This window comes from Barbatula barbatula (assembly GCF_947034865.1).
Source record: "Barbatula barbatula genome assembly, chromosome: 5".
Classification (NCBI taxonomy): Eukaryota; Metazoa; Chordata; class Actinopteri; order Cypriniformes; family Nemacheilidae; genus Barbatula; species Barbatula barbatula.
The window spans coordinates 13,282,584-13,298,872 of NC_136769.1; the positions used below are offsets into that span (position 1 = coordinate 13,282,584).

Here is a 16,289-nt window from a genome sequence, read left to right on the forward strand (position 1 = left end):
GTCTATTCATATGAGGGTTTGTGTGTGTCATTTGAAAACAAAATGCCATTTTGAGAAGAAAGAACATTGTTTTGAATGTGAAGTTTCATTTTGCAGGAGAATTGAGGGGTTTTGCCCATTGTGTTTGTGTTTTTTAATTTGTGTGTAGAGTTCTGAGAGTTTGAGGCATGCTTCAGAAAATGTGTGTAAACAATTGAGAAAAACTGTAAATACTCTTCTTAAAGGAGATGCTACATTTTAAACTTCCACTAGGTGGCAGTAAAGTTTTGTTTGTATACAGATGAAGGTTTTACAGTAATGGTTGAAAAACAGGTTTGTCAAAGGCTATGTGACAAACGTAATCGGAATCATACGTTAACAAAGACTTGGGTCCAATGGCCCTGAAAGTAACAGTATCGGAATTGTCCCATAGAAAATTCCTGCTTTTGCATTCTGACGTTTACAGGCCAATCTTCTGCAGACTTCAATTAAGCATTTGACGAAAAAAAGGTTAGGTCAAATGCAAACAAATTTTTGGTACAATTTAATTGTTAAGTTTACGGGGTATTCATATTTTGTAATTTGTTATTATATAAAACAAAAGTGGATTATTGATTATATATTTTTTGATTTAGTGAGTTAGAACGTTTCCTATATTTATTTTCATAATTATTACCATTCATTATTTTTAAGTTTACTTTTACAACCCGTGAAAAAAATGAAATTGGATCATAGGAGCGTATACCAATCTGGCAACCCAATATTTTCACTTTCTCAAAATCGTGACTACGGAAGCCTGTGCGCACGTTTCTTCAGACACAAAAATGCAATTGTAAATGTAGCTCACTGGGGTAATGTAAGGACATCTATAGGGCCAGCCTGTGACGTCACGTGCTCATATAGTTTTCCTTGTAGTTTACAATACCGTATGACTTTGGGATTTTGGTCATGTTTACGGTGGCGACCATTTTAAATGGAGTATTCGAGTTTACAGTGAGTATATGATTCTTGCCTTGTAAACTATTTTTTATAAAGATTTACACACACAAAAGAAATACAACACATAACGCACTAGCATAAGACTGTAGTTTTCGTGCCGTTGCGATTAATTCTAGAGGATTTGCTTCTTGCTTTTAATTAATTATCATACAGAAATTGTTTAAGGCAAATCTATAATAGTAATCCTTTTGGGACTCAGTGTAATTCCCCAAAATACAACATGCTGCTGAATACAAGCAACCCTAAACTGGTCACAAGCATTAAAATACCAACATTAACGTTCCCTCTCTCTCTGTGTGCGTAGTTATTAGTTCATGGCGTTCTCTCTCGCTCTATATTGAGGATCTGGCGAGACGCAGAGGCATGGCCTACTTTTTGCGCACGTATGGAAACGAGGCGGTGGCTCTTCTCGCTGTTGCTGTGCCAGCCTATGCGCAAATACATCTCGGCGCTGGATAGGTCTCCTGGCATTGAGGCTGCGCCTGTGATGATCATGCGATTGAGTGACGATGGGGAGTCATGTCTAGTCTATGCATGATCTGTGACTCTGCGCTCCGTATCCCGCTGGAAAAGAGTTCGGACTCGATAGCTCTGCGATCGACTTTGCGCCTATGCCCACAATGAATGGCTGTTTCCAGCGCGAGACAGACGAGGCGAGAGAGTGAAGGAGAGCGAGCGAGTCGGACTCCATTGAAACACTTTGAAACGGCTTCCAGCTAAGGGGTGAGTATGCCGCCTTCGAGCCTCCGCGCCGGGTCATGTGGTGCAACGTGACATCCGAGGACAGTCGCTCGCGCGCCGTCTTCGGATGTCCTGGCATTTCGGCCGAAATCTGATGGCTTTGAGATTTTGGGGGTATTGTTTTGGGAAGGTGTGCGGTGGGGGATGGGCACAGACTAATGTACCAACAAAAAGTTTAACCACTTCGCCGACCTTACTGACATGGCTGAACACTCGTGCTGGCAGATGTTCCGGAGTCAGAACTGCTTGTTAAAAAAACGCAATTTCACGGGCTCACTTGAATCTGTTAACGAAAACGTGGGAAACGTTATCGGAAGATACCGCGTTGACTGTGATTGATGTTGTTGTGGCGCGAGTAGTAAAACCATTTTCTTATTGGCGGTGTCTAACTGACCCCCCCTACTGTCAGCGCTGGTTCAGTCTGGCTCGCCCCCGGTTCGTGCGTTTGTCCCGGGATGACCTGTTGATGTCTGTAAAATAAGATAAGGTGGGTGTCCGACCAGCGCGAAATGGCTATGGAACATTAACTTACATTCCGCGGTGTGAAAAAGTATGCAGCCGTGCACTGTGAAGATGATATTAATTCGTTGCACCGTTAAAGATTCCCGAGTGGTGTAACTGAGTGGCGTGGAGACCGGGGCGAACCCTGATTTCAGCGGTACGGTGTGCTCTCAAACCGGACCCGTCTAGGCCCGAGGATGTAGGCACGCTCTCTCGATTCGGTGCATTGGCGAACGTGGGACAACGGCGGCAGATGTGTGCCGTCTTGGCAAACTTGCTCGTTTTATGTGATCGTCGCGGCGATTTCCCCCATCCCGCACTGAACGCGTTTTCTCCGTGCCGTTTGTTGCTCGCTCGCTCGCATGTAGGTGCTGCATTTCTCACAGAGTGGGTCATAGTGAGCGCGTTTGCCATCGTTCTGCTGCCCCGGCCCGTGCCAGTTGAGAACTCCGGACGGACGGGCAGATTGACTGACACACGGTTAGCCTGCCGCCGCTACAGCCTCGTAACACCGCTGTACGGGAAGGTCTGGCGGCCAAAGGTTTGCTGCTCATTTTGTTGTTGTATCCTGTACTGTATTCTGCATTGTTACATAAGTAGCTTTGTCTCGCGAATCGACGTAACGTTACATTGAGTAGCTGCGTCTGCGGTTCCATCACAGATTTGTCAAACGTTATTTGATGTTTTTGTGAAGCTGTTTCCTTTTTATATTGTGGGTGAATGAAGGTAACGTCAAACGTAGCTACTTTTTTAACAATAAGATGTTTATCAGAAGTGGCCCACGATACACACTGTACATTCTAAGCTTTGCTTTTGCATTTAATTGAGAATAACAGCCTTAAACATATTTTTTTTAAGCATTTACTTAGTGGCTGGGTTAAAAGTGATCACATTGGTTTTTCACTGTTATTTTATTAGTATAATATTCTCTTCAAAGTCTACATATTGTAAGTTCACTCTTTGCATTTCTCACACTGGACAGTGACTAAACACACACCGTGATAACCATACCTATGGTGTCCGTCTCCTCCCCCACCCCCAAAGGAAAACTTCTTAAATAAACCCTGGGCCTCTCTCTGTGTGTATGTGTGCCACCGCTCTCTGGCCAACTGTAAACAAGCCGTTTTGTCTGATGTCTATGGCTTGTGTGTGTGCATGCCGGGGAGGGGGAGAGTTAGGGAGAGAGCTTGAAGTCAGACAAAGAGGGTACTTCTTTTACCATGAACGTCCTTGTTAGTTCTGTGTGATCAGAAGTCAGATGCAGTGATGTTTGTGTGTGTGCCCAGATGTTTCTCTCCCACGTACTGTTGTTCAATAAACGTAACGTGTGAAGCATATCACATTATAGTCTCATGGTTGGAAGAGTTATTTCGAGACGTGTTGCGTTTTGAAGGCCGTTTTAACTTGCGTATCGAGTGGTTGCAAAACGATAAGTGATAATGTTTGTGTCGGTTAAGGAATACAGTGTAGGTGTATCTAGTCAGTTCGCTGACTTGCAGAATCTTTCTCATCGATATTATTGTCTCCGTTACCTTAAAAGGAGGGAATCGTAAGGACGGGCTTGTTGTTGTCGTAATAACTTTTAAACTCCATAGTAACATGCTGAGTAACCCAATAAAAGCAGAAAGCGCAAGTTAACTGTTTACAGTGAATTTCCCTTCGAGCAGGGCCATGAGCTTTAATATTGGCTCCGTCCATGGTGTCACATTTAGCGGTAATAATACTGACTGCAGTGTCAGTTAAAGCCCATTGTTTTCCACCCTATTCCTCAACTATGACCTCAATCACTGTGAGGTTTTGAATCTCTCTCTCTCTCTCCCCCTCCCTGCTTTAGTACTGTAAAGAGTGCCATTTTATCTCTGTCTCAGCTGAATCACCATCTCATTCAGATTAGCAGTCACATCCCGCTTACAGGATTTTAGAGTCTGTTCACCAGCCCCCTATTATTTGCAGACTGAGGTTGGATGTTTAAGACGTGAGTGATAAAGGTTTCCGCGAGCTCACCCCTGTGGTTTTGTACAACTCACATTTTAGCGTAATAGTCCATTGCCTGTAGTCATTTGTATCTTCGCGACAAATTGTATTGTGCAGGGGATTTTAGAGCTTTTAAAGTAAATGATGGTTGGCAATGAGTCTTTCGGGATGAACTCTCCACCGCTTACAAAGATCTCTTTCTTTCTCTTCCTCTGGTGCCTCTCAGATTTCTGTGGCGGTGCTGGCCATAGCGCCATGGCTCAGACCCTTCAGATGGCGATCCCAAACTTCGGCAACAATGTCCTGGAGTGTCTGAATGAGCAGCGTCTGCAGGGACTGTACTGTGACGTCTCGGTGGTGGTAAAAGGCCACACCTTCAAAGCTCACCGCGCTGTGTTGGCGGCCAGCAGCTCTTACTTCCGTGACCTCTTCAACAGCAGCGCAGGCAGTAAGACCTCCACGGTGGTGGAGCTGCCTCCGGCCGTGCAGCCCCAAAGCTTTCAGCAGATCCTGGCCTTCTGCTACACCGGCCGCCTCAGCATGAACGTAGGCGACCAGTTCCTGCTCATGTACACAGCCGGCTTCCTCCAGATCCAGCAGATCATGGAGAAGGGCACGGAGTTCTTCTTGAAGGTCAGCTCTCCCAGCTGCGACTCACAGGGCCTTCACACAGAAGAGACCCCCCCTTCGGAGCCTCAGAGCCCTGTTACCCAGACGGCCGTTACTCAGACAGTGGCTAACGGAGGTAGCGTGGTGGCGGCCATGACAGCCAGTCGGCCCACGTCCTGCTTGACGCCATTGCCTCTGGTGTCTCGGGTGAAGACGGAACAGCCGGAGGCTTCGCCCTATTCGGTGGTGTGCACACCCGTGGCCAAGCGGCTGTGGGAAGGAAGCAATCGAGAAGGAGGAGGTGGCTCGGGTGGATCAGCTGGCGGAGGGATGAGGAAGGCGGCTCGGTTTTCTCAAGAGATGCAGCGTGGAAGCGCCATCCAGCAGCAAGGTAGCATGGGTCTCGGCGTGGGTCTTGGAATGGGAACTGGGGGTCACGGCGGCGGCAGCACAAACGGCAATGGGACAAGCAGCGCCACTCCGGAAGGCACCAGCCCTGGTACTCTGAGCGCCTACGCCAGCGATTCTCCCATCTCTTACCACGACGACGAGGAAGAGGAGGAGGGGGTGGACGACGGCACTGAAGAGCAGTATAGGCAGATCTGCAACATGTACACCATGTACAGCATGCTCAATGTGGGCGCTGCAGGTGAGTCTGAACTCAAACCAAACCTTTAGATCAATATGGATTGTCATACATATAGCCTATAGTTACAGGAGGGGTTTCTGTTTGAACATGTCGAACTATTCTGTACTTTCTTTTGTACTGCTTAGATGCTAAATGCACACTTTTTGTTAAATGCCTCATCTGTTCAGAACTCATGAATATTTTATCAGAAGGTCTTCTTATCTGCTCTCAGACGGCATGAAAACTGAATGTATTCTGATGCGTTTGGATTTCACAGGTCTTTTATTAGACTTAGTCCCAAGAGCTTTGTATTATCAGTCGGTTTTTGGAAGTCAAAAGACTTGCATGCTGGTTTAATCTTTGTAACTGTCTAGACCGTGCACACTGACTGTTTTTGTCTTCACACTTTCTTCATAAAGCAAAACTCTAAACTTCATTCCCCTTTCTGCTCTCCAGCAGGTGAGCGTGTGGAGGCCCTCCCCGACCACTCTGAGACGCGGCCCAGGATGCGCGGACGACAGGATCTCGCCTCTCTCCCTGCAGAGCTCATTGCCCAGATCGGTAACCGTTGTCATCCCAAACTGTATGAGGAAGGTGACCCGGCAGAGAAACTGGAGCTAGTTTCAGGTTTGACATCATTGTACTTCAGCATTGACCGTATTCTCTTCGTAATATTATAGAAGTTGTAACGTTGTAAGTATATTTGCTTTGTTTGTGACTTCTGGTGGTATTTTGCTCCAGAGCCCTGGTTAATTTCTGACCCTTATACACTGCCTGTACGATGTGTGAGAACCGTTAATATTGTTCCATTCATGTGCCTAAACATTGTGAAAAGTGTGTTATGGCGGCATAGAGCATATTTTTGTGGTTCAAGCCACACTTTTTGTGTGTTTATTTGTCAAGAAAACATCTGCTAAGAAAATTATGATAAACCTCATCTATATATGTGTTAAAGGAAAGATAGCCAGCCTCATGCTTCAGTCATGTTCAACTACCCATGAAAAGCAAATGATCTCATGCTGTGATTGATAGGTCAACCGTGTATGAAGCTGTGTTTTTAGTATTGTGGTGTAAAAAGGGATTTGTGAGTTAATGGAGGCTTTTGTGATTTGCCCGTGGTAACGTGGCCTGAAGTGACTCTGAGACGTCCGACAGTATCGCAACATGAATTCTGTTAATCGTTGGAACTTTATTTAAACAGCAGTCATATATAAACATGCAGCTCGGGGTTCTTCTCAGAAACGATAAAAGAAAGCGCACGAACAAGATCAGACATGAAGGAATATGAAGTGGAAAATGAAATGAGAAAGACGAACAATAAAACGTTTTTGGAAAAAATGTCATCAGAAAGACATTAAAAGATGAACAAATTCAAAAGCGCTGGAGGAATGAGAAGCAAAAATGGAAATGATCAGAGAAAAAGACCGAAAATGCTTAGTTAATTAAAGCATGACGGAAAATGAAATCTGTTTTTCCTCAGGTAGGCAGACTTGGATTGTAACGACCAACAGATATTAAAAAAATTTTATCCTAAAAAACGGCATAAACCAGTGCTTGATTATCGGTTACAAAGGAGCAACAATCTCTTATGTGTTATGTATACAGTGGTGTCAAAAAATATACATACAGCAGCATATAAGGGAATACAGGTTTTATTCTAATATACAAAAAGGCTTGCAGAAGAATATAGCATACGATAACAACATTTTTATCAGATATTACTTTTTTGATTACCGTTATCATTCATCTAGAGTAGTAGGGCCTTGACTTGAAATACTTGAAAAACAACATACTTGTAAACTTGAAACGAAACAAGTGTATTTTTTGGCAAAGCCTCCTGAAATTCTTCTCAAAGCTGTGCTTCAGATTACACTTCAGGCATAACTTTGCAACATGCATACAAAATCTATACAAAACATATTCAACACTTTGTTTGAATAACGTGCGAAGACATACATTTTTCCAAGACATCACTTTGGCCACTTCTTTGTGTATGTGTGTTTGTTTATATTTCAGAGTTTTTCAGTTTTTAGTACGTTCCCCAGCATGCAGCTGGCAGGATTTCCACAAGTTTGTGCAGTACCTGATGATCCGCGTTATCACAGCAGGACTTGAAATTGTTCCAAAGGTCTTGTGTGCCTCAATAAAAAACAAGGAAATTTGACTTATTCTACAGAGGAGTTAACATTTTTTGCCACAGATTTGCTTACATTTGATCGGTGATCAACAAATACTGCACAATAAATTTTTCTTAATAACATTTTCTTGGTAAAATGCGAAAATATTTTTTTCCCTCTGCTTTTATATTCATTAAGCATCATTCTTTAATTAGTATGCATTCATGCGAGCTGATGAGTCATAAAGAGTTTGTCATAATATTTTATAATGTGTCCCTTTATATACATTAATATGAATGAGGATTCACACCATTTCAAGTGATTATTTCGGTTCACAGGCACCAGCGTGTACATCTCACGAGCTCAGCTGATGAACTGTCACGTCAGTGCAGGCACCAGACACAAAGTGCTTCTGAGGAGACTGCTGGCTGCTTTTTTTGATCGGTGAGTCTGGGACATGTTATTCTGAGATAGTAAGACTGTATGATCTGCTCTAACTCTCTTCCTCTCTATGAATGACACACAGGAGCACTCTGGCCAACAGCTGCGGAACCGGCATCCGTTCCTCCACCAATGATCCCAGCCGTAAGCCACTGGACAGTCGTGTGTTGCATGCAGTCAAGTGTGAGTTTTCTTATGTCCTCTTTTATAACACTTCACCCACAGGTTCCAGAATTAACATGTGGAAATAAAATGTATTGAAAGAGTCAATCAAGTAAACAAATTAGGTGTGACACTAAATGCGTTAACTTCTATACATCTTCGAAATTTCAGCATAAAATATGCTAGTTAAAGTCTATCCAGTATATTGTCAAGAATTCTGATGCAAAATATCGTACATTATGCCCCAAACATGAAAATATGATGAACCAAGTCTTCACAATGTATATCAAGTGCATATTCAAGAGACGGAGAATTACTCATCTTAAAAAACTTGTGTGGTTTCTCATTACGGTAATATACAGAGAAAAGCATGAAAAATACTAGGCCTGCCTAAAAAAATTCACGATTAATCTATGCCTAAATAAATGTTTGTTAATATATGTGCGCATATATATAAAAATATTTGATGCATATACATGTACAGTTGTGATCAAAATAATACCAGCCTGTTTAAAAAGGTGAGTAAAACTCAAATCCTTAAATTCCTTTTTTCAATACACAAATGTATTGGGAACACTGCACATTCTATTCTAAATAAAAACAAATATCAAATTTGTTATTACTAGAAAAAAGGAATGTTAGGCTGTTCAAAGAAATAGCTTATTTTCTTTACAAAGTCAAACATTTACTGTATAAAATGAAAAAGGCTTGAAGGTTTAGCGTTCTTGTGAGTCACTGAACTAATATGTAGTTGTATAGCCACGGTTTCTGATAACTGCTTCGCATCTGTGTTGTATGGAGTCAACCAACTTCTGGCACCTGAATGCTGCTCACTTACTGGTGTCTTTGGGGTCCTTGTCTTGTTGAAACACGCATTTCAAGGGCATTTTCTCTTCGGCATAAGGCAACATGACCGCTTCAAGTATTTTAATGTGCTCAAACTGATCCATGATCCCGGAATCCGATAAATAAGACAAACACCGTAGCATGAGAAATATCCCCATATCATGATGCTTGCGCCATCATGCATCGCTGTCTTCAGTGTACTGTGGCTTGAATTCAGTGTTTGGGGTCTTCTGACAAACTGTCTGCGACCTCTAGACCCAAAAAGAATAATTTTGCTTTCATCAGTCAACAAAATATCGCACCATTTCTCTTTAGACCAGTCAATGTGTTCTTTGGCAAATTGTAACCTCTTCAGCACATGTTGTTTTTTCAACAATCGGACTTTGCGGGGGCTATTTGCAAATAGCTTGGTTTCACATAGGCGTCTTCTAATTGTTACAGTACTCACAGGTAATTTCGGTATATATATATACTGCCTTCTTCCTTAAATAAGGGCCACTTGTTTGACACCAGTTTTTTCACAGAATGATTTACCTCTCTATTTGAACTCTACACTACTATTATTTTGAACACGCCCTTTTCAGTTAATGATTCAATTATACCGAATTAGCAGCATGCATCTCATGACTCTTGGGTCTGTTCTATTACTCTGCTATATTTACTAGTAAATGATTTGCCATGTAGAAATTTCTACCAAAAACAGTTACTGATCTGGTTAGTGATGTTGGACTGCTATTATTTTGAACGTAACTGTATGTATATATTCCGGCACACAACGCAAAAATTTCATCATTCCTATGAATACACGAGTGAGTAGGAATTATTTATAGCCGCTACATTTTCTCAACTCATTTTCCTTTGGCAGGTGTTGCAAAATGTGTGTTTTGCACCAGCATATGACCCCATCCCTTATGTTTCTGTCAACAGTTTACTGCCAGAACTTTGCCACCAGCTTTAAGGAGAGCGAGATGAACGCCATCGCGGCGGACATGTGCACTAACGCTCGTCGCGTGGTAAGGAAGAGCTGGATCCCTAAACTGAAGCTACTGATGGCGGAGGGTGACGCCTACGCCAATTTCCTTCCTGACAGCATCAAGATGGAAGCGGACGGCCTGGGGGCAGAGCCTACCTTTGAAACAGCGAGCTTGGAGGGAGGCACTCCTGTGGAGACTGGAGGTTCCTCGGGCGAGTCTCTGCAGGGTGTGGGCGGAGACAGTGGCACTTTGTTTCAGTGAGTTGCCCAGCGAGGAAAGCCCTGCCCCATCCCCTCTGCCGCCCCACTTCCCACCCACCTCCTACCCTGCTGCGTGACTCTGGGCTCTGCTGCTTCTGCCTGGGATTGGAAGGGAGAGTCGGGTAGGAGATTGGAGAAGATGGCACAGTCTATACAGGCTAGTGTGAGGACACAAGGGGTTTGTGATGGGGCACCATTTTCTTTTGTTTTTGCTGAATAACCCTTTTTTTGCACAGAAGTTCCCTTTGCCTCCATGCTCCGCTATAAATATATAGTCACGATACTATGTACGTAATTAGGACCAGAAAAAGTTTTCAGATGTCTCGCGCGCACACACAAACACGGAGGCTGAGGTTCCCTCATTTCACTGTACTGAAATTGAATGTATTAGTTTGTAGCATCTGGCTAAGTGAGACTAGCCGATTGTATTTGGCCCAAGAGAGAGAGAGACGGCAAATGTGCTTGTCAAAAGATCTAAAGAACAGCAGATGAAGAAGGCGAGGAGGAAAGGAGAAGCAGGTTGCATATTCTGTCTCTCGTTCTGCCTGAAATGGAAAGAATTCGATATCCTCCTCTCCTTTCATTCCTCTCGAAAATATGTGGGATGTTATTCTGCCACGTTCCTTTGTTTTATGTCAACGTTTTTCTCCTCTCCCCATCTGCTTTTGTACTGTGTGTGATATATAAATCCAGAGTTGATGAAAGATTAAAGACTGTAACGGATAAAAATATATTTATCGCCTCGCAACTTTGAAGTGCGAGAGATGGAGGGATTGTTTTAAAATATCTAATGTATTTTGTTTTCTCTTTTTGTTTTAAATGTTTATGAGGAGACACCCTGCTTAGGGGCTTTAAATGGAAACGGTAGGAAATTTACTATTTTTGCATAAGGATTATCAAAGATTGGTGCTTGGTTTGACTCCCTTGAATGATCATGCCACCACCGGGCCTGAATTTGATTGGCCGTTCAGTCTGTTTGTTACCAGTTTCGACATAAAACTTTAATCTGTTGATTGGTGCCATGGCTAACTAATACAAACTCAATGACAAAGAACTGGTTGGTTAATCAGATGTATGCAGATTCAACATCAAAAAGTTAGAATGACTTTGTAGTAAGCAAATATGTTTTTATATTTTTTTCTGTTTAGCGTTCTCCCCCCTCCCACACTTCCACACACAACACACATTTACAGCCCGGGAGGGGTGTGGAAAATCGTGCTTCTTATTGTTAGTCACCTTACTGTCTTAAGGATTGGGTCTGACTTTGTGTGTGTTTGGGAGTGGAGGAGGGTTTACATTGCCTGTGTCCCAGGAGAGGAGGTGCAGAATGATTAAGCCCCTCCGTGGTGTCGCCCATCTCCCTGTTTGGGCAGCTGTGTGTGCACGCATGTGAGAGAGTGTGTCTGTGCTCGCTTAGGCAAGCATGTCTGTGTCCGCTCAAGTCACCATCTGTATACATTCCTTGCACATAGTTGGCAGTGTGTGTTTGCATGTGGGTGATGTTGATCTGGGGATTTAAGGTATGTTTGTTTCATTGTTTGTGCATGGGAGGCACATCCTGTACTGATGCTTTTAAAGTAATTCAGCCATCTGTAAGTTGCTATAACCTGTGAACTTTTGCATATGCCCAGATTTCCATCAGGATTTGAATGGGATCGCAGGTGATTTCTTGATGTTCGGTCGGGCATGGCTTTAAATGCACATGCCAGAAATGTGATTCTTTAGGCTATTTTAAAATTTCATGCCCAAGTAATCTCAGCATTTTAGGCTATGTGTGTGTTTGTGTTGTAATCTTTGCGTGTTGGGCCTCTGATCTCCTGGGAAGTACAGTAGCTGCCCCCTTTCCTATAGAGGAAATTGACCTCTTTGCACCTTTTCGTAGACTAAACTAGAGCTTTTTGCACCTTTATTGTAGAGGAGAGTGTTGGATTGTGCACCTTTTTTGTAGACCGTATTCGATGGTTTTGGACTAAATTCGTGGATGTGTATGCGTCTGGTCTGGAACAGGATGCACCCCTGTGTCCGACCAGCCACGCTGAATACTGATGTACATATTGAGGAGACTGTTGAACAGATTTTGACCGTGTTTTTAACAAGTCGTTTGTCTTATTAATTGATGGCTTACATTAGGTCTTTCACCCCTTTTGTTTTAGCTCATGTTTACTCTTTTTTTTTTATTTTTATTTTTTTATTTGTATAACCAAGTCTGGCTTACCTGCTGTTTGTATATCTGGGAATTGTTTGTTTGTTTTATGAGCTAATGTCATAGCAAATAAAGTGAACTACGGGCAAGTTTACTTCTTAAAGCAGTCTGGTTCAAGTTGGTGACCGCCATTTTGGACCAGAAAACAAAAATGTCGCTCTCCGCTCTTCATAAATTTCACCCTTTTGTGAAAATGAATAACATTTGGCTTTAAAAAGTCACACAGATGTGCATGCATACATTTTCATTTACTTTTCATTCTTTTTACAGACCGCGTGTACTGTATTTACTTTTAAAAATACTACTAATTCAAGGTGAACAGAGTTGACTTGCCAAGTTTTTTAAGGATACAATATAGTTGTTTGACTGGTGATAGAGTACGGAGTATTTTTTAATTTCTTTGTATGGACTAAAGTGCTGGGAAGATGGGGCCAGGGTGAGGATATACTGGTGCTATGTATGCTATTATTTAGATGTTAAAGGCCTGCTGGGTCACTGGTGCCTTTTGAGGAGGATTGTGGAATCGTCTGTGCGTGTGTCTTGGGGTGGGGCGTCTCCTCTCCTCTCGCTGGTTATGACTGTGCCAGTGTTTATGCGTCCTCCATTTTGATGGCACAGATCACATATGCTGCATGCATTGCTGGAGAGGAACCACCGTGTTCATGCGCCACCTGTTTTCTGTGTGTTGTTACTGCAGCTTAGATGTACCCCTTACAGTCAACACCAGGTGGTGTCATACCTGAGAAAAATGACATAGTCTGGTAGAATGATGAAAGATTTGCTCCTGTTGAGAAGTTAAAGATGAAGTGTGTAATTTCTTTCCATTTATAAAATGACTGCAGCTGCTTAGCACAAAACATTGCTCTGTTTATTTGAGCAATAATCCCTGACCAGTGGTGTGAGTTTGGGATGGGGGTGTCTGTTTATGCGACCAACAACTAATGGGAAGAAGGAAACTTGCAAAGTTTGGAGTTGCCAGTGGTACAGAAAATGATACACTTCACCTTAAAAAATGTTTTGTCTTAATTCCCTATTTCTTTACTCCCCGCATACAAAAGATTTTTAAGGGATGTGTATAGTAGAAACTGAGGGACCAGTGTTGATCATAACAGGCCAGGATGTCCATATCACGCTGCCTGCCTGTCTGATCTCTGTGCCTGAATAAAGCACCTTTGCTGGGGTTCACGTTCATAGACCTGCTCCCGGCACCTGGCAATTCAGTCTAACTGTGTCTCGGAGCGCAGAGAACAGATAGATATCGTAGCAGACGTTTGTGTGGGTGGAGAAAGAGTGTGAGAGTTTAAGTGCCCGCTCGTAAATATTTTTTTCTTAAAGTACAATCTGTTGGGATACCATGTATTTTTGGTCAGTGCGAATGAATGGTGAATGGTCACTGAAGGCGTGAAAGCAAGGTTACAGAGCGGTGTTTAAAAAACTAATAATAAAATTCTTATAAACAGTGACTGTTCTGTCTATAAAAGCAGAAATCAGGTCAGTCTGTTCTGTGGCGACAGGCTGGCTGTATTTGCAGGATGTTTTTGCTCTTTACCCAGAGTGCAGCACTGCTATTTCATTCTAAATAACAGATATATCACGTAAAGATACTCTCACCTCTTTCTCTGCGTTCTGTTTCAGCACACCCAACTTTCTGCTTTCAGTCTTCTCCCTGATATGAGGATGACGGTAATAATGATAACACAACTTTGCAGATGTATTGGAAAAGTAGCATGTGGCAGCCGGACGAATTCACGTCCGGATGCGGTATTAGGAATTACAGAGAAATACAGACAGGATGGGGGATGACGTCAGTTTGCTTGAAAGCTCAAAATCAGCAAACTGGTTGTAAGCCTTTTTTTACGATGCAGTGTCTCACTTTCTATAACTACATCCCTATACAAATCTATATACTGTATATTACATAGAAGCACTAATGAAGTTTGATTGTTAGTCGTGCACTATCAGCATGAGTTGTAATCCATACCCAGCTGTGCTCATGCAGTGACCCTGTAATGCCAGTGCTCATCCACTCCATTCTGTCTGTGTTCAAAGTGCCAATAACTTTGTGAATCCCTAACTGTGACCCAATATTATCAAAAGTAATTGCACATTAACTACTGTAAAAACAATAAAAGAGTGAGAGAAAAGTCAAAGGATACAGCTGAATATCTTAATAAAAGTTTGTAACAAAGGTTGTTGTGTCCTGTTTGGCTCTTTAATAGACGTGTTTAAGTGTCTACATAGAATGGTTTAAAGGAATAGTTACCGAAAAATGAAAATTCTGTAATCGTTTAGATATTCTTTTGTCATTTCAAACTTGTATGACTTTTGCAGAACACAATAAGAATGTTGTTAATGGTGGTACCCGTTGACATTGATTTTGTATCTAAACAATAGAGGTGAATGAGTACTGCATTGTTTTTCAAAATATCATCTTTTGTCTTCTGCAAAAGAAAGAAAGCCATGAAGGTTTGAAATGAGGGTGACAAACTGATAACAGAATTTTCTTTTTTAATATAATTATCTAATAAACCTTTCTACTTATTCATAAGGATCATATCACTACTCTAAACTTAAATTTATAATAAATGTAATTTCCATCTACATGTGAGTTACAGTGCTGGTGTTTTTTTTAAGGCAAAACAATTGTTGTACCAACAAATCTTGGTATTTAAACAAAAAGGACAGATTTACAATCATTTGTGCTTGTTTTTAATCACCAAAAATATTGCTGAGCAGTGGGAGATCCAACATGCAGAAAAATGTGTGTAACCTTCTTAAAATCATTTGTTGCTGTCAACACTGTGAGACGCATCAACTTAATAACTTCTGGAGCTCAGTAGATGTGCTTTAGCATGTGGAGACCTTGAGAGTGTATTTATTTTAATTGGCCACATTGTTACTGTGAGCACAGTCACGGGAAGAATTATGAGACCATGTCACAAACCGTTTTTCTGATGTAGCCTACTATTTATAGGTGTGTTGTGGTCATTTGAACTACCAAAAATATTTCTCCCAAATTTTAAATAAAAATATTGTTTCCATCTTCATTTATTTGAAGAAAATGAAAACTGGGTAAAATTTGCTATATTTTTCAGACCTCAAATACTGCATAGAAAACAGGTTTATATTCACAAGTTATTATTTATGTGACACCCTGGATTTTTTTCACAGATGGCATGTGTCTTATCATGCTGTCAGGCTTTCACGTTGCTGTACTATGACTTTGTCACTCCTGAGGTTTGATTTTATTGAAATACATCAGAAACTGGATTGGAATGGCCACGACAAAATAGAAATGTTGATTTGAAATGAACATTTTGAATGGTCTCTCTATCTCTCTGTGTCTCTCTCTCTTCGTGCATTCCAATTAATATCAATCAAACTGCCATTGGTTTGTTTTAATTTAAGCCATAATTATTAAAAAATACAGCTAACTAAGACAATAAAAACATGATTTGGGATTTTTTTTCATTATTTCATTTTCGGAAACTTCATTTATAATCTCAAAATTGTACTATACTCTTTAAGCAAAACCGAAAGTGAGCTGATCAAGAACAACAAATAAGATATTTTATCACGACGTTAACATTTGATCATACAACATAACCTTTACATTTACATTGTTATATATATTATCGAAGAAATGTATTTTCGAGAAAAAAAAACCTCTGCAGTGATTTACGCACAACAGCTGGATAGAGTCCGTAAATGGGCAAAGGAAGCTTGACGCTCGTTGTGCGCGTGAATCGTGTGAAGATATTGGCTATGACGAAATGCTTTGAAGCAAATAAGGCAACAGGAAGTAGCCTGAACCCTCCCACGCATCATGGGTTTTCCACAGAGCAGACAGCCAAC

General features: G+C 41.7%; 1 protein-coding gene across 7 annotated transcripts; it reads left to right on the top strand.

Moving 5' to 3' along the window:
- Nucleotides 1–777: 777 nt before the first annotated feature.
- On the top strand, nucleotides 778–14,619 carry nacc1a (nucleus accumbens associated 1, BEN and BTB (POZ) domain containing a). 7 transcript variants are annotated; one of them, XM_079456709.1, is made up of 7 exons: nucleotides 1,572–1,701; nucleotides 4,421–5,452; nucleotides 5,888–6,058; nucleotides 7,887–7,992; nucleotides 8,075–8,172; nucleotides 9,925–10,010; nucleotides 10,088–14,610. In XM_079456709.1, the coding sequence occupies exons 2-7, from the start codon at nucleotides 4,450–4,452 to the stop codon at nucleotides 10,130–10,132; spliced, it is 1,509 nt and encodes a 502-aa protein (XP_079312835.1). In that variant the 5' UTR covers nucleotides 1,572–1,701; nucleotides 4,421–4,449; the 3' UTR covers nucleotides 10,133–14,610. The 7 variants fall into 7 exon arrangements, with proteins under 7 accessions (XP_079312830.1, XP_079312833.1, XP_079312829.1 ...); XM_079456704.1 differs by lacking the exon at nucleotides 1,572–1,701 and adding an exon at nucleotides 778–972 and having other exon boundaries at nucleotides 9,925–14,619; XM_079456707.1 differs by having other exon boundaries at nucleotides 1,377–1,701; nucleotides 5,891–6,058; nucleotides 9,925–14,619.
- Nucleotides 14,620–16,289: the final 1,670 nt, after the last annotated feature.